The following is a 21,893-nucleotide window of genomic DNA, read 5'->3' as shown; positions in this document are numbered from 1 at the left end:
TCTCACGGAAAAGACTTTCACCTCAAACTACCCCTCTGCCAGAAATAGGTCGGCGAGTCATAGTTCACTGTCCCGACCTTGCCGTTGATGAACACACGGGAGCGTGGGCAACTGATAAACCGATTAAACTGAGAAGGAAGAAAAACTGGGTAAAAGGTCAGATTAAACCACTCAAAAGCAAAGCTTAGCGAATAGGAGGCGGAATTACGTGAAACATTGCATAACGGGGTTTGCGAGATTAGCCAACATGTGGCATACTACAGATTTGATAAGTGGCCTTTTAAAACGACAATATTTTGATCGCTGCTCCGTCCCAGGTCGCTTGCTGATGTCCCCATCAACGTTCTCCTTGCAGATCGCCGATATCACCAATCAATTCCAAGGGCTGCATCTGGAAGGGGGCAGGTTAAGTCTGATTTTCCTGCCAACTCATTTCCGAGCTTGGGCATTTCCCTCGGAGCCACGTGTAAATGGAACTTGCGTTGCGCTTTCAGCAAAGCTACGGCGGGGAGGAGGGATTGGGGGGGGGGGGGGGGGGGGGGGGCAGGGGGCGGGGTGTTGGGGGGCAGCTCCGAGGAAATTGTCGGTCTGGCTCCTCTTGCACTTTGACTGGGGTGCTCAGTGTCGAACAAGTTCACCGCTTTCTCCGAAGCCTACGCCCTCTCGGAGTGTAGCTTCTTACACATTTCGGAGTTGGCTCTGTGCAGCGGTAATTCTGTGCCCTGAACCCTCAGCGTTCTCTGCTTCCTGATGGCAAACTGGGCCCCCTTTGGCAAAGACTCGTAGATTGTGACCGTCTCTCTGAAAACAAAGGGGCAACTTTCAGACTCCACACGTCCTCCTGCGGAAAAGCAACTTTCAACATTTAAAAAGCGCTTAAGATGAGCACTTGAAACGCCACAGCACACAAGGTTACGGAGCAAGTGCTGGAAAGTTGGATTAGAATAGAAAGATGCTTGGACAGCTCTGGGTCACTGTCCGTGTGGACATTCTCCCTGTTTTTACGTGGGTTTCGTCCCCACAACCCAAAGATGCGCAGGGTAGGTGGATTGACCACGCTAAATTGCCTCTTAATTGGGAAAAATGAATTGGGTACTCTAATTGGGTAAATAATAGAAAGATGCTTGACGGCTGGGGTAGACACAATGGGTTTAAGGGCCTCTTACAGTGGTTAGCACTGTGGCTTCACAGCACCCTAGGGCCCCAAGTTCGATTCCCAGCTTAGGTCACTGTCTGTGCGGAGTCTGCACCTTCTCCCCCGTCTGAGTGGGTTTCCTCCGGGCGCTCCGGTTTCCTCCCACAAGTCCCGAAAGACGTGCTGTTAGGTGAATTGGGCATTCTAAATTCTCCCTCGGTGTACCCAAACAGGTGCCGGAATGTGGCAACTAGGGGCTTTTCACAGTAACTTCATTGCAGTGTTAATGTAAGTCTACTTGTAATAATAAAGATTATTATTATTTTGTGCTTTAAATGTCTACGGGCAGGATTCTCCGCCCGTGACGACCGGCGACCGGAAATCCCCGTCCGAGGTCATTGGACCTTTACACGGTCCGCGTCCCGCCCCTGCTGATCTTTCAGCGGGCGGGCAGAAGAATCAGCCCAATGACTCTAAGGTTGATGAAGGGAATGTGGTGGATGTTGTTTATATGGATTTGAGGAAAGTGGGAATTGACAAGGTTCCAAGGCTGGTTAACAAAACCCAGGCTTACACAACAGGAGGATTATTGTCCAGTGAATAAAAAAACTATCTGCTGGACAGAAAGCAGCGAGTTGTGGTACAGAGTTATTTTCACACTGGAGGGCGGTAGACAGTGATGTCCCCCCCAGGTGGTCAGTGCTGGGATCGCTGCTCTTTTTGCTATATATAAATGCGGAGCTTGGAATACGGAGTAAAACTTCCAAAGTTGCCCATGATAGCAAACCAGGAGGAGAGGCAAACAGTGAGGATGATACAAATCACCTGCAAGAGAACAGGGAAAGAATGTGCAGACAAAGTGACAGGTGGAATTTAATACAGAGAAATGGGAGGTGATGAATTTTGGTAGAGGGGTTAGCGAGAGGCTTAATGAGAATTCAAACAAGTGTGCAGGAACAGCGGGGCCTAGCGGCACATGTGCATCGATCTTTGGAAGGAGACAGGCCATATTGAGAGAGTGGTTAGCACGACAAATGCGCTCTTGGGCTTCATTAATGGTGGCATTGAGTACAAAAACAGGGAAATTATTTTAAACATTGGGTCGCCTTATCTAAGATATACTGGCATTGGAGGCAGTCCAGAGAAGGTTCACTTGGTTCTTATGAGGAGAGGTTGAGTAGGTTGGGTCTGTGCCCACTGGAGTTTAGAAGAATGAGAGGCGACCTTATTGAAACATATCGGATTCTCAGGGAGTTTGACAGGGTCGATGCTGAGAGGTTGTTTCTCCTTGTGGGAGAGTCTAGGACCAGAGGGCAGCATCTCAGAGTAAGGGGGTCACCCATTTAAGACCGAGATGAGGAGGAATTTCTTCTCGCAGAGGGGAGTGAATCTGTGGAATTCTTTACCGCAAAGGGTTGAGGTGCTGGGTCGTTAAGTGTGTTCAAATCTGAGTGGTTAGCACTGCTGCCTCACAGCGCCAGGGACCCGAGGTCTATTTCGACCTTGGGTGACTTTCTGTGTCTGCGAGGGTGCTCTGGTTTCCTCCCACAGTCCAAAGATGCGCAGGGTAGGTGGGTTGGCCATGCTAACTTGCCCCTTAAGTGTCCAAAGATTTGCAGGTTAGGTGGGGTTACGGGGATAGGGTGGGGGGAGTAGGCTAAGGCTAGAATGCTCCTTTGGAGGGTCAGTGCAGACTCAATGGGCCAAATGGCCTCCTTCCACACGGTAGGGATTCTGTGATTTTTTAAAATCTGTAATGGAATCAAGGGTTATGGGGATAAGGTGGGAAAGTGGAGTTGAGGATTATCACAGCAGATCAGGCATGATCTCATTGAATGGCGGAGCAGGCTCGATGGGCCGAATGGTCTACTTCTGCTCTGATGCCTAATGACCCCAACTGGAATATTGCATCCAGTTCTGGTCAGTGCACTTGAGGAGGGTCCTTGAGAGGGTGCCGATGAGGAAGTTACGGGTTGGGGAGGAGAGGTTCAGTTACACAAAGTGAGGTTGGAAAAGCTGGTGTTACTGTCCATGGAGCAAAGGAGATTGAGGGAAGATTTGACAGAAGTGTACATGAGAAGGTAAGACGGGAGAAAATGCCCCATGAGCTGATGGTAAAAGACCAGGTTCACAGATTTAAGGTCTTGGGCAAGATATACAGGGTGAGGAAGAACCTTTCTCACACAGTGAGCAGGATCGATCAATGATCCCAAAGGGAAATCGGGTGGGCGCTTGTAGGAACTGGAGTTTCAGGGCTCTGGGGGTCGAATGCGGGAGTAGGACTGCTCCATGGGGAGCTAGCACAGACCCGATGGGGCGAATGACCGCCTCCTGCACCAAAGATTGCTCGTCATGCGCTCCCATAGCGAGCCTCCCACTCACTACTGGCTAAGGCTAACGGCAGCGGGACGAGGCCCTTAGTGGGCAATAGTCATCCACTTAAGGCCTTCGGCTGATGACAGAGAGAGAAGGTGGTGGGCAGAAACATTCCCACCAGCCTTCTAGCCACAGGCTTTAATCGGAGCAGAGGCAGGACATGGCAGAGTCCCCACCCACCCGCCCAAGGAAACGTCCTCTAGCCAAACCCACCCTACAGTAGACGTGCTTTACCTGTACGGGAAGGGTTTCTTCAGCATCTGCAGGCAGATCAGAATTGGAGAATCCAAAAAGTTGACGTTGCTGACAAAATCCAATGAGGCAGCAGCTTCGGAGCTGCTGTTGACTCCGGCTTGAGCGAAGGGTGTGTCCACGTTGATTACAGAATGAATCACCAGGGTTCCTCTATAGATCAATGGGAAAAGTATTACAATCATAGACCAACCTTTAGCAAGTAACCGAGCACCAGGTTTCCATTTCCCAGTGCTTGCCCGTTACTCATTAACCCGTCCAGGATGGATGGGCAGTTTTAGTAAATCATACAAACCCTTTCTTAAATTGCCAGAGCTTTCAGATGGCTGTTCGAACAGCTGTTAATGCTTCTGGCTGAAGCTTGTTGCGAATGCCTCAGGCTTCCCTTTAGCACATTACGTGCTGGCCTCCTCCTTCGCTGAGGATGGGGGTATTTGTGGAGCCTCCTCCTCCAGTGGGTTGTTTAATTGTCCACCAGCATTCAAGAGTACATTCTGCGCCCTTGCCACCCTCAGTGCTTCCTCCGAATGGCGTTCAACATGGAGGAGCACTGAGTCATCAGCTGAGGGGGGACAGTATGCGTAATCTGCAGGAGGCTTCCTTGCCCATGGTACTCACGGTCAGTCACTAAACAGAAATGTTCAATTTGCAAAATGGCAATGGAGATAGGGGCCGGGATTCTCCGTGCTGCAATCGAGCTCGGCGCGGGGGCGATCGGGTCCGACGCCGCTCCAGCGATCCTCCAGGGGCCAACTGCGTGCGCGCGGTCGGCACGGCACCGGTTGGGGGCCCCCCGCGGCGATTCACCGCCGACTTGCCGGGTTTCCGCCAGCGTGGTTCACCCATGGTTCCACCCAGCGGGAGCTCGGAGTGGTGGCTGCGGACTCAGTCTGCGGCCGCCCTGGTGGGGGGCGGGGGGTCTGTCACCGGGGGGGGGGGGGCCTCCAGGATGGCCAGGCTCACGATTGGGGGCCACCGATCAGCGGGCATGCAGGATCTCGGGGGGGGGATATATTGCCGGGGTCGGCCCGTGGTGTGGGTCCGCCATGTTGCACGGGGCCACCACCGCAGGCGGCCGACATGTGCATGCGCAGACCCGCGGCTGGAGGTGTATAGCCCCATTTGGGCAGCCGGAGCTGCGAGGACTACTCCAGGGCCCTCTACAAAACGGAGAATCACTCTGGGCTTTCTCCAGAAATGTCCAGAGTGATTCGCGCCCATTTTCTCACGGGCGTGGGTGCATAGCCCCATTATCAGAGAATTCCGCCCAGGAGACTTCAGAATCATGCTCCACAGAGGCCTCTGGTGGCCAGGTCCTGAAACTCCACTGTGACAGTTGACACTGAAAAATTGAATGTCTCAACATGGCGTGGTCACTCCTAATGTGTGAGCCTCGACTGTCAGCGCCAACTGGGAGGAGGCAGCAGGTGAGGCAACTAAATCAATCAAATGGAAAAAGATGGATTCCATGAAGGGCAGGAAATCCACTCTGTCAGATTGTCACAGGGGCTGGTTTAGCACAGTGGGCTAAATAGCTGGCTTGCAATGCAGATCAATGCCAGCAGCGCGGGTTCAATTCCCGTACCAGCCTCCCCGAACAGGCGCCGGAATGTGGCGACTAGGGGCTTTTCACAGTAACTTCATTTGACGCCTACTTGTGACAATAAGCGATTATTATTATTATTATAGACAAAAATCTACTCCTCAATGAACAGGTGCAGAAGTGAACATATCAAGAGTTAATAAGAATTTGCCTTTGACATAACCGTCCCAAGAGACTTCAGAGGGATGTTTTATTAACCAGATTGATGACACTGAGCCGCATAATGAAACATTAGAAGAAGCGACTAACAGCTTGGTCAAAGAGGACGTCTTCAAGGAAGCTCTTAGTGGAAGAGTGAGAGATGGAATGGTTTGGGGAGGGCAATATTGACCACTAGCCAAGTTCACCTTCACTAGAAATGGCTAAACCACAGACACTCTTACTGAATTGGATATTTAGAAACAACTTGTTGGAAGTACTATGTGTTAGACTTGTAACTCATTGGAGCTGAACCGCTCGTGATCGTGCCGAGTGACCGACACTGTGGATGTGGGGCACTGAATTTGGTCACAGACAGACTAACTTGATGGGAGTTAGTTGTTAATAAACTAAATTAATACATTTCATGAACCATCAAAAGTTAATAGCTTGGCTGTGGCTAGGTCATGCTGTTTCATTGACTAAGGGTGGCATGGTAGCACAGTGGTTAGCACTGTTGCTTCACAGCGGCAAGGTCCCGGGTTCGATTCCCGGCTTGGGTCACTGTCTGTGGGAAGTCTGCACTTTCTCCCCGTGTCGGCGTGGGTTTCCTCCGGGTGCTCCGGTTTCCTCCCACAGTCCCGGGCCCACGTGCTCGTTCGGTAATTTGGCCATTCTGAATTCTCCCTCTGTGTACCCGAACAGGCGCCGGAATGTGGCGACTAGGGGCTTTTCACAGTACCTTCGTTGCAATGTTAATGAAAGCCTACTTGTGACAATAAAAAAAAACATAATTGTGTTGTGAATTGTACCAATACCACCTTAACAGAGAAACACAAATTGAGATATTGGACATCTCGGCCAGCGTTTTACTCACGTACCTATTTCTAATGTTGGTTTTGGTTTTTTGACTCCACAGGCTGAGTTCGATGCTTCCCGAAATGTCAATTCCTAGCCCTCCTTGGAATTCAGTGGCTGCTTGAAGCCCAGACTGCAGTAGGATTTCCTGCAGGAGAGAGGACATTGAACTGGATCATTGCAGCAATAGCGAGTGTTTCCAATCTGTGCCGACTGTGTCGGGAGGACAATGTGTCACCTCTACTACTTGCAATGCAATTTAAAATTCCCCAAGCTACCTGAATAGAAACCGATTAATCTGAAACGACACTGACTACTGCAGTCTTCTTGTTTTCAGAATTGTTTTAATTTCACACTTTTCCTCCCTCGTTTGCTCAGTAATTGCGACACCCTTTTGCTGTGATTTTAACATCTTTCAATTCACGATCCCTCTCTGTTTCCCGTCTGTCGATTCTGATGATATTGATACTTCCGCCCTTCTCTTACTTTTCAACTTCTGCATCCAAAACACAAACCGGTCCTTGCGTACGGGCCAACCTGTGTTTCCAGCATTTCCCCCTTTTGTCTCCTCAATCCACTCACTTGAAATTCATTCATTTATATTGCAAATAGGAAAATAGTCAAGCGATTCCCCCGGTTCACTATATTATCCGGCGTTTAGGGAAAGATTGGGGATCGACTCAATGCCTAACATTGGGCTTTCCAGGGCAGCACGGTGGCGCAGTGGTTAGCACTGCTGCCTCACGGCGCCAAGGACCCGGGTTCGATCCTGGCCCCGGGTCACTGTCCATGTGGAGTTTGCACATTCTCCTCTTGTCTGTGTGGGTCTCACCCCTACAACCCAAAGATGTGCGGGGTAGGTGGATTGGCCACGCTAAGTTGCCCCTTAATTGGAAAAAAAAAATGGACACTCTAAATTTATTTTAAAAAAACATTGCACTCTCCGCATGTTAGTCAGGATTTCACCGCGGTAATGAGGGATTGCTGCACTGTCAGATGTAGCGCCTCTCCGATGTGACACCCGGCTGATCTGGTGATGGAGAAGATTCTCTAAACCGTTGGGAATGGAGCCAGGAGTGTCTTGGCTAACATTCCTCCCTAAAACAATGCCACTGAAACCATTCATTCATTTCCAGTTGCTGGAACCTGTTAAGACCCTGCCCATTACATTGTTAAGGTTCATTAATGTCATGTCAATTATATTGTGAAGGTTCGTTAATAACTTTGTGACATGACAAGAGAAACAGGTAATAGGGACTAATAGTTTTTCAGCCTTGTGCGGGTGAAGAGGCTGGTAGAATCTCTTCCTCAAGAGGTAAAAGCCAATGTCTCGAAGACAGAGGCAGAAAAATGGAAGGTTGCCCTCGAGGCAGTGGGGTGAATAGTTCAACTGGAATAATTCGCTTATTCCAGCCAATCCATAGCCTGGATGATACTGTGGAGTGGAGACCAATTCTTAAGTCTTTCTCAGTCCGCTGCACCATTTGGTGTCTTGGAGCTGCTCCTGGGACTTAAAGTATCAACAGGGAGCTTAGATTGTCCAAAACATTTTTTGTGTGTACATATGTCTGCATATTATGGTGTTATACCACTTTCTAAAGTGTTGAGAGGGTGTAGTCAACTATCAAAGAGTGACAGAGATGCTGCAAGTGCCCACTCTGTACAGCAGCCTTCACTAGCAATCAGCTGAACCCCCATCTGCATCCATTGTCATTTTCGTCCCACATTAAATGGGGAAACCTACAATTAGGGGATACCTGGGGCACTGGGCAGAGCGGGAGGTGAGCTGTGAGACTGAGCAAGTCAATGAACTCTCTTAGTAAAGAACATAGAACATACAGTGCAGAAGGAGGCCATTCGGCCCATCGAATCGGCACCGACCCACTTAAGCCCTCACTTCCACCCTATTCCCGTAACCCAATAACCCCTCCTAACCTTTTTGGTAACTTAGGGCACTTTATCAAGGCCAATCTACCTAAACTGCACATCTTTGGACTGTGGGAGGAAACCGGAGCACCCGGAGGAAACCCACGCACACACAGGGAGAACGTGCAGACTCCGCTCAGACAGTGACCCAGCGGGGAATCGAACCTGGGACCGTGGCGCTGTGAAGCCACAGTGCGATCCACTTGTGCTACCGTGCTGCCCAAAGAAAAGCTCTGTGCCTTGGCTTCACCAACTGTCTTGATCCGGAGGCGGTGGCGCAGTATTGTCACTGGACTAGTAGACCAGAGACCCAGAATAATGCTCTGGGGACCGGGGTTCAAATCCCACCACTGCAGATGGTGAAATTTGAATTCAATAAAAATATGGAATTAAAAATGTCTAATGATGACCATGAAGCCATTGTCGATTGTCGTAAAAACCCATCTGGTTCACTATTGTCCTTTAGGGAAGGGCCTGGCCTACAGGTGACTCCAGGCTCCCAGCAATGTGGTTGACTCCTAAACTGCCCCTTCAAGGGCAATTAGGGATGGGCAATAAATGCTGGCACAGCCTGCGACACCCACGCCCCATGAACGCATAAAAAAACCAGTCCTCGCTGTGCACAGATTGGCTCCGTATTTGCTTACAGAACAACATGAAAAACATGAAACTCGCTTATTGTCACAAGTAGGCTTCAAATGAAGTTACTGTGAAAAGCCCCTAGTCGCCACATTCCGGCGCCTGTTCAGGGAGGCTGGTACGGGAACAACTACCCCATTTCAGTATAAATATGCTAAACTGATTCATTAATAAACATTCTTCCTTTCCAAGACCCTGCAGTGGTTCCAACCAGAGTAACTACAAGATATGAATTATTTAAAACAAGGAGATGATGTGAAACGAGGACAGGGATAGCTGCAGAAGTGTATGCCATAATATCAAACAATCAATTGCAACAATATCGTCATTCTGGACCTCAATTACTGTTATACATAAAATAAAACATGTATAAAATCTAATTTTCTCTGCTCAAATACAATTATTCATTGCCATGGTTTTGTCATTATCTTGATTACATTGAGTGTTACAACACATCCTGCTATGTTCAAACATCATCAACGCCAACTTAATAGGGCTGGTAAATTAATAATTCCGATTGCTTTCATCTTATGTCACTTTTTTCTATTGACTACTGCAGATCAATGGAAATATTATAAGACCATAAGACATAGGAGCAGAATTAGGCCACTCGGCCCATCAGGTCTGCTCCGCCATTCAATCATGGCTGATATCTTTCTCATCCCCATTCTCCTGTCTTCTCCCCATGACCCCTGATCCCCTTATTAATCAAGAACCTGAGCACAGGTGGCGCAGTGGTTTGCATTGCTGCCTCACGGCGCCGAGGTCCCAGGTTCGATCCCGGCTCTGGGTCACTGTCCGTGTGGAGTTTGCACTTTCTCCCCGTGTTTGCGTGGGTTTCGCTCCCACAACCCAAAGGTGCGCAGGATAGGTGTCTTGGTCACCTCTAAATTGCCTCTTAATTGGAAAAAATGAATTGGGTACTCTAAATTTATTAGAGAAAAAAAATTAATTAAGAACCTATCTATCTGTCTTAAAGACACTCAGTGATTTGGCCTCCACAGCCTTCTGCGGCAAAGAGTTCCACAGATTCACCACCCTCTGGCTGAAGAAATTCCTCCTCACCTCTGTTTTAAAGGATCGTCCCTTCAGGCTGTGCCCTCGGGTTCTAATTTTTCCTATTGGAAACATCCTCTCCTCGTCCACTCTATCCAGGCCTCTCAGTATTCTGTAAGTTTTAATGAGATCCCCCCCTCATTCTTCTGAACCCCATTGTGCACAGACCCAGAGTCTTCAACCACTCCTCATATGACAAGTCCTTCATTCCGGACATCAGTCTTGTGAACCTCCTCTGGACCCTTTCCAAGGCCAGCACATCCTTCCTTAGATACGGGGCCCAAAACTGCTCACAATACTCCAAATGGGTCTGACCAGAGCCTGATACAGCCTCAGCAATTCCGGGACCAGTGTACATAGAGTCTTTGATCTACATTAATAAACCTTTTGTTTCCTTATGCTCCTGTTTGGTCCTCAAACTCAACAAGGCCCGGCATAATTTTGTTCACCTCAATTGGGGCACCCCTTAACCTCCTCAGGAAAATAACCCTAGCCTACCCAATCCATCTTCATAGCTGCAATTTTCAAGCCCTGGTAACCTTCTTGTCAATCTACGCGTCTTCGGTGGGTCGTCACTGTTATAATGTAAGAAATAAAAGCAGCCAATTTATGCACAGCAAGCTCCCACAAACAGCTTTGGGATGCTGACCAGATAAGCTGTTTACCCAATGCTGATTTAGGGATGAATATTGGCCAGCGGACCACAAATAACTCCTTTGCTTTCTCTTAAAGAAATTGTCATAGAAGTAGGTGGATTTATTTACATATATACAAGTTAAATTTTACACAGCATCTCACTGCCCATGTAGGCCCTATGGGGAGGGTAGCTCTCACCAGGGCCTGAAGTAGGCCTACTGCTATCCTATGGTTTAACGGGCCCCAGGTCGTGGGTCTCCGCCCCTACCTGAGGAGCCCATATTCGATAAGCCCCATTGGGTGATCAGTGATTGTTTTTTCATGATTCTCATGGGGAGGGGGTTATAACAGTTTCCTTCACACCCACCAAACAGGCACCTCTGACTGTGCAGCACTTCCTCAGTACTGCACTGGAGCCTCAGGGTGGATTTTTGTATTCGAGTACCTGGGGAGCCTTGTGAATCAGAGGCAGGAAGGTTACCAACTGAACCACGGCTGAGTCTAGTTAGGGTACAGGGTGTTGGTGAGACCACATCTGGAGCATTATGTTCAGTTTTGGTCTCCTTATTTGAGGAAGGATGAGGTGGCATTGGAAGCCGTTCAGAGGAGGTTCACCAGATTGATTCCGGGGATGAAAGGATTGACGTATGAGGAGAGATTAAACAGCTTGGGTTTATACTCGCTGGAGTTTAGAAGGATGAGGGGATCTGATGGAGGTGTATAAAATACTAACAGGGATTGATAAAGTAAACAAAACCCAAATGTTCCCCCTTGTGGGGAAATCGAGAACGAGAGGTCACGGATATAGGTTGAGAGGCGGTAGATTTGGAACTGAGATGAGGAGGAACTACTTCTCGTAGAGGGTGGTGAATTTGTGGAGCTCGCTACCCCAGAGTGCGGTGGAGTCTGAGTCACTAAATGGTTTTAAGAGGGAAACAGATACATTTTTGATTTTAAAAATGGGTTTCAGGGATATGGGGAACAGGTGGGGAGGTGGATCTGAGACCAGGAAGAGATCAGCTATGATCTGATTGGACGGCGGAGCAGGCTCGAGGGGCAGAATTGCCGACTTCTGCTCCTAATTCCTGGGTCCCTATGTTCTAGTTAGCAGCAATCCGTTTGTGATAACGAGGTTGAGTTGAACTCCATTACCTGTAGGTGGTCAATAAATAAGATGGATCCTTTTATGATGCTTATAGGTTCTTCAGTGAGGGACCAGGCCTTTTCCATTAAGTCAGTATATCCTTGGAAAAACACAATTGGTGGGAGCTGGACATCAAACAGGATCATCGACATGCCGGCCGTGGCTTCAGCGTCATCCCGCTCAGCTTCATTCGAGCTTTCTGTGAAGAATGAGTCCAAACCTTGGACTTCGATTGTTACCTGTTCCAGATATAAAGAGGTGTACATGTTAAACCCAAACCCAATTTCACAATTGGGTAGACAAGCCCTCGGGAGGAGAGAAACCAGCCCATTTATGCATTAAGGCCCTTAAGTGGCCAGTTAATGGTGTTTTCCCACCCTGCCTTAACTTTTAGGCTGCTGGGCCTGGGTGCGAGGAAGCCAGGAAACAGGAAAAAGACCCTTTCTCCATTGTCATAACCACTATCCTTATCAGACATACAACGTCTGGGGTCTTGTTTTCCCAGAATCCTTGGGGTAATATGCACTTGCCCGCTCTGAGATGGGGCAACTTCCAGTAGAAAGCTGGCCGGGCCCCTCACTCGGTTGGGTATCGCCAAGTGCTGTGTGCCCAAAGCTCCTGAAATAAATCTGAATTATTTCACTCAACCCGGTGTCAACTCCCCTTTGCTGCAAAATCCATCTCAATCTGAAAGCCCCTTCAGGTTTGAGGCATCCTCCCCTCCGTCACATTGGAGTTCCGTCCCTCCCTCGCTGCTGGCTCAGACCCTGAAGCCACGATCACCACACCCACCCCCATCCCAGGGCATCCCATACACCCCCGCTCCTGGGACCCCCAGGACTTACCTTGAGAACGCTCCCGGGACTTAGTTCCAGGAGGAGCTCTGTAGTACCGCATCTGACCACTGTAGCGCTGTGCCACCCGGGTTAGATTGGCCAACAGCTCTTACAGGCGGGACTTCCTTCCAAGGTGGATATGGGTAGGTGAACGTTAAATAGCAGTGGACCTCCGAGAGTCGGAGAATCCATAGAATCTATAGTGCAGAAGGAGGCCATTTGGCCCATAGCGTCTGCACCGGCCCTTGGAAGGGCATCCTATTTAAGCCCACACCTCCACCCTATCCCCGTAACCCAACCTAACATAGAACATAGAACAATACAGCGCAGTACAGGCCCTTCGGCCCACGATGTTGCACCGAAACAAAAGCCATCTAACCTACACTATACCATTATCATCCATATGTTTATCCAATAAACTTTTAAATGCCCTCAATGTTGGCGAGTTCACTACTGTAGCAGGTAGGGCATTCCACGGCCTCACTACTCTTTGCGTAAAGAACCTACCCCTGACCTCTGTCCTATATCTATTACCCTTCAGTTTAAGGCTATGTCCCCTCGTGCTAGCCATTTCCATCCGCGGGAGAAGGCTCTCACTGTCCACCCTATCTAACCCACTGATCATTTTGTATGCCTCTATTAAGTCTCCTCTTAACCTTCTTCTCTCTAACGAAAACAACCTCAAGTCCATCAGCCTTTCCTCATAATATTTTCCCTCCATACCAGGCAACATCCTGGTAAATCTCCTCTGCACCCGTTCCAAAGCCTCCACGTCCTTCCTATAATGCGGTGACCAGAACTGTACGCAATACTCCAAATGCGGCCGTACCAGAGTTCTGTACAGCTGCAACATGACCTCCTGACTCCGGAACTCAATCCCTCTACCAATAAAGGCCAACACTCCATAGGCCTTCTTCACCACCCTATCAACCTGGGTGGCAACTTTCAGGGATCTATGTACATGGACACCTAGATCCCTCTGCTCATCCACACTTTCAAGAACTTTTCCATTAGCCAAATATTCCACATTCCTGTTTTTCCTTCCAAGGTGAATCACCTCACACTTCTCTACATTAAACTCCATTTGCCACCTCTCAGCCCAGCACTGCAGCTTATCTATATCCCTCTGTAACCTGCTACTTCCTTCCACACTATCGACAACACCACCGACTTTAGTATCGTCTGCAAATTTACTCACCCACCCTTCTGCGCCTTCCTCTAGGTCATTGATAAAAATGACAAACAGCAACGGCCCCAGAACAGATCCTTGTGGTACTCCACTTGTGACAGAACTCCATTCTGAACATTTCCCATCAACCACCACCCTCTGTCTTCTTTCAGCTAGCCAATTTCTGATCCACATCTCTAAATCACCCTCAATCCCCAGCCTCCGTATTTTCTGCAATAGCCTACCGTGGGGAACCTTATCAAACGCTTTGCTGAAATCCATATACACCACATCAACTGCTCTACCCTCGTCTACCTGTTCAGTCACCTTCTCAAAGAACTCGATAAGGTTTGTGAGGCATGACCTACCCTTCACAAAGCCATGCTGACTATCCCTGATCATATTATTCCTATCTAGATGATTATAAATCTTGTCTCTTATAATCCCCTCCAAGACTTTACCCACTACAGACGTGAGGCTCACCGGTCTATAGTTGCCGGGGTTGTCTCTGCTCCCCTTTTTGAACAAAGGGACCACATTTGCTATCCTCCAGTCCTCTGGCACTATTCCTGTATCCAATGATGACATAAAAATCAAAGCCAATGGTCCAGCAATCTCTTCCCTGGCCTCCCAGAGAATCCTAGGATAAATCCCATCAGGTCCCGGGGACTTATCTATTTTCAGCCTGTCCAGAATTGCCAACACCTCTTCCCTACATACCTCAATGCCATCTAATCTATTTACCTGGAGCTCAGCATTCTCCTCCACAACATTATCTTTTTCCTGAGTGAATACTGACGAAAAATATTCATTTAGTATCTCGCCTATCTCTTCAGACTCTACACACAACTTCCCATCCCTGTCCTTGACTGGTCCTACTCTTTCCCTAGTCATGCGCTTATTCCTGACATACCTATAGAAAGCTTTTGGGTTTTCTTTGATCCTTCCTGCCAAATACTTCTCATGTCCCCTCCTTGCTCGTCTTAGCTCTCTCTTTAGATCCTTCCTCGCTACCTTGTAACTATCCATCGCCCCAACTGAAACTTCACACCTCATCTTCACATAGGCCTCCTTCTTCCTCTTAACAAGAGATTCCACTTCTTTGGTAAACCACGGTTCCCTCGCTCGGCACCTTCCTCCCTGCCTGACCGGTACATACTTATCAAGAACACGCAGTAGCTGATCCTTGAACAAGCTCCACTTATCCAGTGTGTCCAACACTTGCAGCCTACTTCTCCACCTTATCCCCCCCAAGTCACGTCTAATGGCATCATAATTTCCCTTCCCCCAGCTATAACTCTTGCCCTGCGGTGTATACTTATCCCTTTCCATCCTTAACGTAAACGTCACCGAATTGTGGTCACTGTCCCCAAAGTGCTCTCCTACCTCCAAATCCAACACCTGGCCTGGTTCATTACCCAAAACCAAATCCAATGTGGCCTTGCCTCTTGTTGGCCTGTCAACAAACTGTGTCAGGACACCCTCCTGCACACACTGTACAAAAAATGACCCATCTAATGCACTCGAACTATATCTTTTCCAGTCAATATTTGGAAAGTTAAAGTCTCCCATAATAACTACCCTGTTACTTTCGCTCTTATCCAGGATCATCCTCGCCATCCTTTCCTCTACATCCCTAGAACTATTTGGAGGCCTATAGAAGACTCCCAACAGTGTGACCTCTCCTTTCATGTTTCTAACCTCTGACCTCTCCTTTCATGTTTCTAACCTTTTTTTTGGACACTAAGGACAATTTTAGTATGGCTAATCCACCTAACCTGCACATCTTTGGACTGTGGGAGGAAACCGGAGCGCCCAGAGAAAACCCACGCAGACACGGGGCGAACGTGCAGACTCCACATAGAGTGACCCAAGCCGGGAATTGAACCTGGGACCCTGGCGCTGTGAAGCAACAGTGCTAACCACTGTGCTACCGTACCACCCCTCGGCGGGAGCGCATTAGGCACTGACTCATCACGGGACGGTGCACGCCAAGCGCCCTCCATCATTAAAGTTTACCAGAACAACAACAGTTCCATCAATGGAAGTCAAACTCTTGTTTAATTTTGGGGGGTTTCTTCGTTTGTTGTGGATTTTGGACATTGGCCAAATCCCTACAGTGCAGAAGGAGGCCACTCTGCCCATCTAGTCTGCACCGACCCTCTGAAAGAGCACCCTACCCAGGCCCACACCCCCCACCCTACCCCGTAACTCCACACATTGACCATGGCTAAACCACCTTACCTGCACATCTTTGGACACTAAGGGGAAATTTTAGCATGGTCAAAAAAGCCGTCTTTTTCCGGGCAGCACAGTAGCATAGTGGTTAGCACAATTGCTTCACAGCTCCAGGGTCCCAGGTTTGATTGCGGCTTGGGTCACTGTCTGTGCAGCGTCTGCACATCCTCCCCGTCTGGGCGTGGGTTTCCTCCGGGTGCTCCGGTTTCCTCCCACAGTCCAAAGATGTGCAGGTTAGGTGGATTGGCCATGATAAATTGCCCTTAGTGTCCAAAATTGCCCTTAGTGTTGGGTGGCGTTACTGGGTTATGGGGATAGGGTGGGGGTGTGGACCTTGGGTAGGGTGCTCTTTCAAAGAGCTGGTGCAGACTTGATGGGCCGAATGGCCTCCTTCTGCACTGTAAATTCTATGATAATATTTGGACAGTGGGAGGAAACCAGAGCACCCGGAGGAAACTCCGCACAGGCAGTCACCCGAGGCAGGAATTGAACCCGGGTCCCTGGCGCTGTGAGGCAGCAGTGCTAACCACTGTCATGGGGGTGGATTCTCCATTCCTGAGACTAAGTGCCGGCGCCAACGGAGGATCCGTAGTGTTTCACGATGGGAAAATTGGCGCGAATCCCTCGGCGATTCCAGTACCGGTGATGGGCTAGATGGCATGGGAAACACGCAGGGAAAATGCTGTACGTGCACGGGGCTGATAAGCTGCAACTGCGCACTCCTTCACCCCCCCCCCCCACGCATCAGCCGCGTCGGAACAAACGGCGCTGGCCGTGGTGGACCGCCTACCCGTTCAACCCACAACCCGGCCACCCACACCACTCCCCCCAGCCCTGGCATAAGCCGCCCGGCCAGCGGCACAGATCTCGGCCGAGTGTGTCGGTGCTGGATACTGTCCGCACACCCTCTCTCTCCGCAGCCACCACGCCAGGCTCACGGCCGCTGGGACCACACGTGGCCCGCGCCGTCAGGAACTCGGCTCATCGGAGGCGGAGCATTGCAGGTGGGCCCGATAATTAAACGCAGGCGGGGTTGCGACTGTGCGCGCCGCGCGTCCCGAAGACACCGATTTGAAGGGGACATCGTGGCCAGCCGTCAAACCGGCGCCTGCGGGAACCATTCTTCGCCCAATCGCTGTTCCCGATTTCAGGCTATAGAGCATCCCGACAATGGTGTTCACCCTGTGCAACACGTCACACCCACTTGGCCCCGCTTCTGACGAGAACCATTAATGAGGCTAGGGAAAGGGGGCAGTTGCCCCCGACTATGTCAGAGGCAAAGATATCGCTCCTCCTAAAGAAGGAAAAAGACCCGCTGCAATGCGGGTCCTATAGGCCCATTTCTCTTTTAAATGTGGATGCTAAGATTCTGGCCAAGGTAATGGCGACGAGGATAGAGGACTGTGTCCCGGGGGTGGTTCATGAGGACCAAACTGGGTTTGTGAAGGGGAGACAGCCGAACACGAACATACGGAGGTTGCTAGGGGTAATGATGATGCCCCCGCCAGAGGGGGAAGCGGAGATAGTGGTGGCGATGGATGCCGAGAAAGCATTTGATAGAGTGGAGTGGGATTATCTGTGGGAGGTGCTGAGGAGATTTGGCTTCGGAGATGGGTATATCGGATGGGTACAGTTGCTGTATAGGGCACCGATGGCGAGTGTGGTTATGAATGGACGGGGGTCTGATTATTTCTGGCTTTACAGAGGGACGAGGTAGGGGTGTCCCCTGTCTCCGTTATTGTTTGCATTGGTGATTGAGCCCTTGGCCATAGCACTGAGGGGTTCCAGGAAGTGGAGGGGAGTGTTTAGGGGAGGAGAACACCGGGTATCTCTGTATGCGGATGATTTGTTGTTGTATGTGGCGGACCCGGTGGAGGGGATGCCAGAGATAATGCGGATACTTGGGGAGTTTGGGGATTTTTCGGGGTATAAATTGAACATGGGGAAAAGTGAGTTGTTTCTGGTGCATCCGGGGGAGCAGAGCAGGGAAATAGAGGATTTACCGCTGAGGAAGGTAACAAGAGACTTCCGATACTTGGGGATTCAGATAGCCAAGAATTGGGGAACCTTGCACCGGCTTAATTTAACACGATTGGTGGAACAGATGGAGGAGGATTTCAAGAGATGGGACATGGTGTCCCTGTCACTGGCGGGTAGGGTGCAGGCGGTTAAAATGGTGGTTCTCCCGAGATTCCTCTTTGTTATTTCAGTGCCTCCCGGTGATGGTCACGAAGGCTTTTTTTAAGAGAATTGAGAAAAGCATTATGAGTTTTGTGTGGGCCAGGAAGACCCCGAGAGTGAGGAGGGGGTTCTTGCAGCGTAGTAGGGATAGGGGGGGGGTTGGCAGTACCGAGCCTAAATGATTATTACTGGGCCGCCAATATTTCAATGGTGTGTAAGTGGATGGGAGAAGGGGAGGGAGCGGTGTGGAAGAGATTGGAGAGGGCGTCCTGCAAGGGGACCAGCTTACAAGCAATGGTGACGGCACCGTTGCCGTTCTCACCGAAGAAATATACTACAAGCCCGGTGGTGGTGGCAACATTAAAAATTTGGGGGCAGTGGAGACGGCATGGGGGAAGGACGGGAGCATCGGTGCGGTCCCCGATAAGAAATAACCATAGGTTTGTTCCGGGGAGAATGGATGGGGGATTTGGAGCATGGCAAAGAGCTGGGGTAGTACAATTGAGAGATCTGTTCGTAGATGGGACGTTTGCGAGTCTGGGAGCGCTGACGGAAAAATATGGGTTGCCCCAAGGGAATGCATTTCGGTATATGCAACTGAGGGCTTTTGCGAGGCAACAGGTGAGGGAATTCCCGCAGCTCCTGACGCAGGAGGTGCAGGATAGAGTGATCTCAAAGACATGGGTGGGGGATGGTAGGGTGTCGGACATATACAGGGAAATGAGGGACAGGGGGGGGATCATGGTAGATGAGCTGAAAGGGAAATGGGAAGAAGAGCTGGGGGAGGAGATTGAGGAGGGGCTGTGGGCTGATGCCCTACGTAGGGTAAACTCGTCGTCCTCGTGTGCCAGGCTAAGCCTGATACAATTCAAGGTTCTACACAGGACGCATATGACTGGAGCACGGCTCAGTAAATGTTTCGGGGTAGAGGATAGGTGTGGGAGATGCTCGAGAAGCCCAGCGAATCACACCCACATGTTCTGGTCATGTCCGGCATTACAGGGGTTCTGGGTGGGGGTGGCGAAGGTGCTTTCGAAGGTGGTGGGGGTCCGGGTCGAGCCAGGCTGGGGGTTGGCTATATTCGGGGTTGCAGAAGAGCCGGGAGTGCAGGAGGCGAGAGAGGCTGATGTTTTGGCCTTTGCGTCCCTAGTAGCCCGGCGCAGGATATTGCTTATGTGGAAGGAAGCCAAACCCCTGGGCGTGGAGACCTGGATAAACGACATGGCAGGGTTTATAAAGTTAGAACGGATCAAGTTCGTATTAAGGGGTTCGGCTCAAGGGTTCACCAGGCGGTGGCAACCGTTCGTCAACTACCTCACAGAACGATAGAGGGAATGAAAAAGAAGGAAAACAACAGCAGCAACCCGGGGGGGGGGGGGGGGGGGGGGGGGGGGGGGGGGATGGGGGGATGGGGGGATGGGGGGGGGGGGGGGCGGGGTGGGGGGGGGGAGGAGGACCCGGGCAGGCTCTTAGGGATGTCATTGTATATGTACAGACATTTGTTATAGGTAATGTATATTGGACTGTTGGATTGTATCTTTGGAGAGTAACTATTTTTGACAAGGCAGTTGCCATTTAGTTTTGTTTTTGTTTCTGTTTATATATTATTTATTTATTTGTTTAAAACTGGCCACTGTTATTTATATTGCTTTATTGTTGTTTAAAAGAAAAACTATGCACTGTTATGTTTGGCCACAAAATCTTGAATAAAATATATATTTTTTTTAAAAATGAATGGTGGTGCAGATGCAAGGAGCTGGACTACTCCTGCTTCTATTTGCTGTGATTCTCAGCGAGGTCAATACTTGGGTTATGGGGTTTCATCAATTATAATTTAACACGATAATTCTGCACCTTTAAACAATAGATGAGAGGCTGGGCAGAGTGAAAAGAGAGGGACGCACCTGACTCGCGTGAAGCTGACTTTCCCGGGTCGATACGAAGATATCGGAGTAACTCTGCTGTAAGATTCCACTATCTCCAAACAGTAAATCCATCTTGTAGGAGGACACCATATCTGGGGTGACTTACAAAGAAAGAAAATGAATTCCAACGGATCTCTTTAAACAGGGAAGGCGGAAATTATATTTAACGCAATCCAATTTGAAATGTTAACGCGGGTCGATTTAACTTTTACCTGCTAAGTAACCCGAAGACGAAGAAGAACTCCCAGTTCTGGACAGTCGGTTGTAATTATATATCACAGAGTCGTTCAGGATCTTGCGAAATACTTTACTGTGACAAGTAAAAGTTAAAGGGTTTATGTAAATATTTCTCATACAATTTCCAGTAATTGCTGGAAACTGTAACTATGGAGAACATAATTGCATCCAACTCAACAACAATTTAGCACTAAGTGACATAGCACAAGCCTTATTATTTTCCTACCTCCAGACCAAAGGCATGGAATTATCATTCTAAATGGTCTTAAGTGGCAGCTTGGCAGCTTCCGGTGGGCGGGAGGCAGTCGCATAATGGAGGGCTCCCGTTCGGGAACGGCATTTTCGGGGCTTTAAGCCCGGTCCCAGGGTCCACGGAGACGGCAAAAGCAGGGAGAAGGCACAGAGGAGGCACAGTGAAGGCACAGTAAAGGAAAATGTCGAGGGTGAGCAAATAAACGGCCGTAAAAAAAACAGCTGAAGGTTCGTCGGGGTGTGGAAAGGTCACCACGGGGTCACCAAGAAAAATGGAGGCTGGAGCACCAGGGAAGGCCGCATTGCTTACGGCTGAAGAAATAACTAAGGGGATGGCTGCGGAATTCGAAAGGCAGTTTGCAAAATGCATGGAGACGGTGAGGAAGGAGATGAGGGAGGTTTTGAGTGTGCTGGTGGAGGAGGCGGGTTCCCCGGTGGGGACGGAGGTGGCGAGCGCAGTGGCGGAGGTGCGAGAGCAAGGCGAGGCGCTGAAGGAAGTGGAGGAGACGTTATTGGAGCACGGCGATCAACTTGCCTCGATGGGGAAAGAGATGCGGAAGGTGATGGATACTAACAAGGATCTGCGAGGAAAAATGGAAGACCTGGAAAACAGATCCAGGCGACAGAATTTGAGGATTGTGGGGCTGCCCGAAGGAGTGAAGGACCGAGGCCGACTGTGTATTTTGCCGCGATGCTGGCAAAACTATTGGGGGAGGGGTTAGGATCCCTCCCGATATGAACTGGATCGGGCTTATCGGTTGTGGAGGCCTGTACCAAAGGCAAGTGAGCCGCCAATGGTAGTGACTCTGTGCTTCCGTAGGTACAGTGTGAAGGAGAAGGTCCTGTGCTGGGCCAAGCAGAAGCGGGTGGTGCAGTGGGCTGGAGCTGGTATCCATATATACCAGGACTTTACGGTGGAGCTGGCGAGGAGGTGGGCTGCCTTCAACCGGGTGAAGAGGGCACTGTACATTAGCAAGGTGCGGTGCGGCATTGTATATCCAGTGAAGCTGAGGGTGACTTATAAGCTCAGGGACTTTTATTTTGGAACGGCGGAAGCAGAAGGACTGTGGCAGAACTGACAAATTGAGGAATGGCCATGTGCCGATGTAACCTCATGACTGTATTTTCTTCTTTTTTGTTTCACTGCATGCGGGTGTAGAGGCTAAAGGAGCCAATGTTGTATATATTTGGACAAGGGAAGTGATGGGACTTTCACTCAAAATGAGGGCTCTTTGGGGTGTAGGTGGATATGCGGGGTTTGTGTGCTAAAAGGGGATTTCTGGGCTCTCCGAG

The 21,893-nt window shown here is 49.7% G+C and overlaps 1 protein-coding gene across 2 annotated transcripts in view; it reads right to left on the bottom strand.

Annotated features, from left to right (window-relative positions):
• Positions 1 to 543: 543 nt before the first annotated feature.
• Positions 544 to 21,893, bottom strand: part of LOC140403637 (microsomal triglyceride transfer protein-like) — an 88,597-nt gene continuing 67,247 nt past the window's right edge. For both annotated transcript variants that reach the window (XM_072491783.1, XM_072491784.1), the window contains exons 13-18: positions 20,324 to 20,421; positions 20,091 to 20,212; positions 11,772 to 12,002; positions 6,386 to 6,510; positions 3,746 to 3,916; positions 544 to 801 (exon numbers count right to left, since the gene is read on the bottom strand). In XM_072491783.1, coding sequence (XP_072347884.1) covers positions 654 to 801; positions 3,746 to 3,916; positions 6,386 to 6,510; positions 11,772 to 12,002; positions 20,091 to 20,212; positions 20,324 to 20,421 — 895 coding nt within the window. In that variant the 3' untranslated portion in view covers positions 544 to 653. The remainder of the gene's footprint in view (positions 802 to 3,745; positions 3,917 to 6,385; positions 6,511 to 11,771; positions 12,003 to 20,090; positions 20,213 to 20,323; positions 20,422 to 21,893) is intronic.

Source organism: Scyliorhinus torazame, chromosome 28 (genome assembly GCF_047496885.1).
Source record: "Scyliorhinus torazame isolate Kashiwa2021f chromosome 28, sScyTor2.1, whole genome shotgun sequence".
Taxonomy (NCBI): domain Eukaryota; kingdom Metazoa; phylum Chordata; class Chondrichthyes; order Carcharhiniformes; family Scyliorhinidae; genus Scyliorhinus; species Scyliorhinus torazame.
The sequence above is the reverse complement of the archived record's forward strand: the minus strand, read 5'-3'. Positions and strand labels throughout refer to the sequence as shown.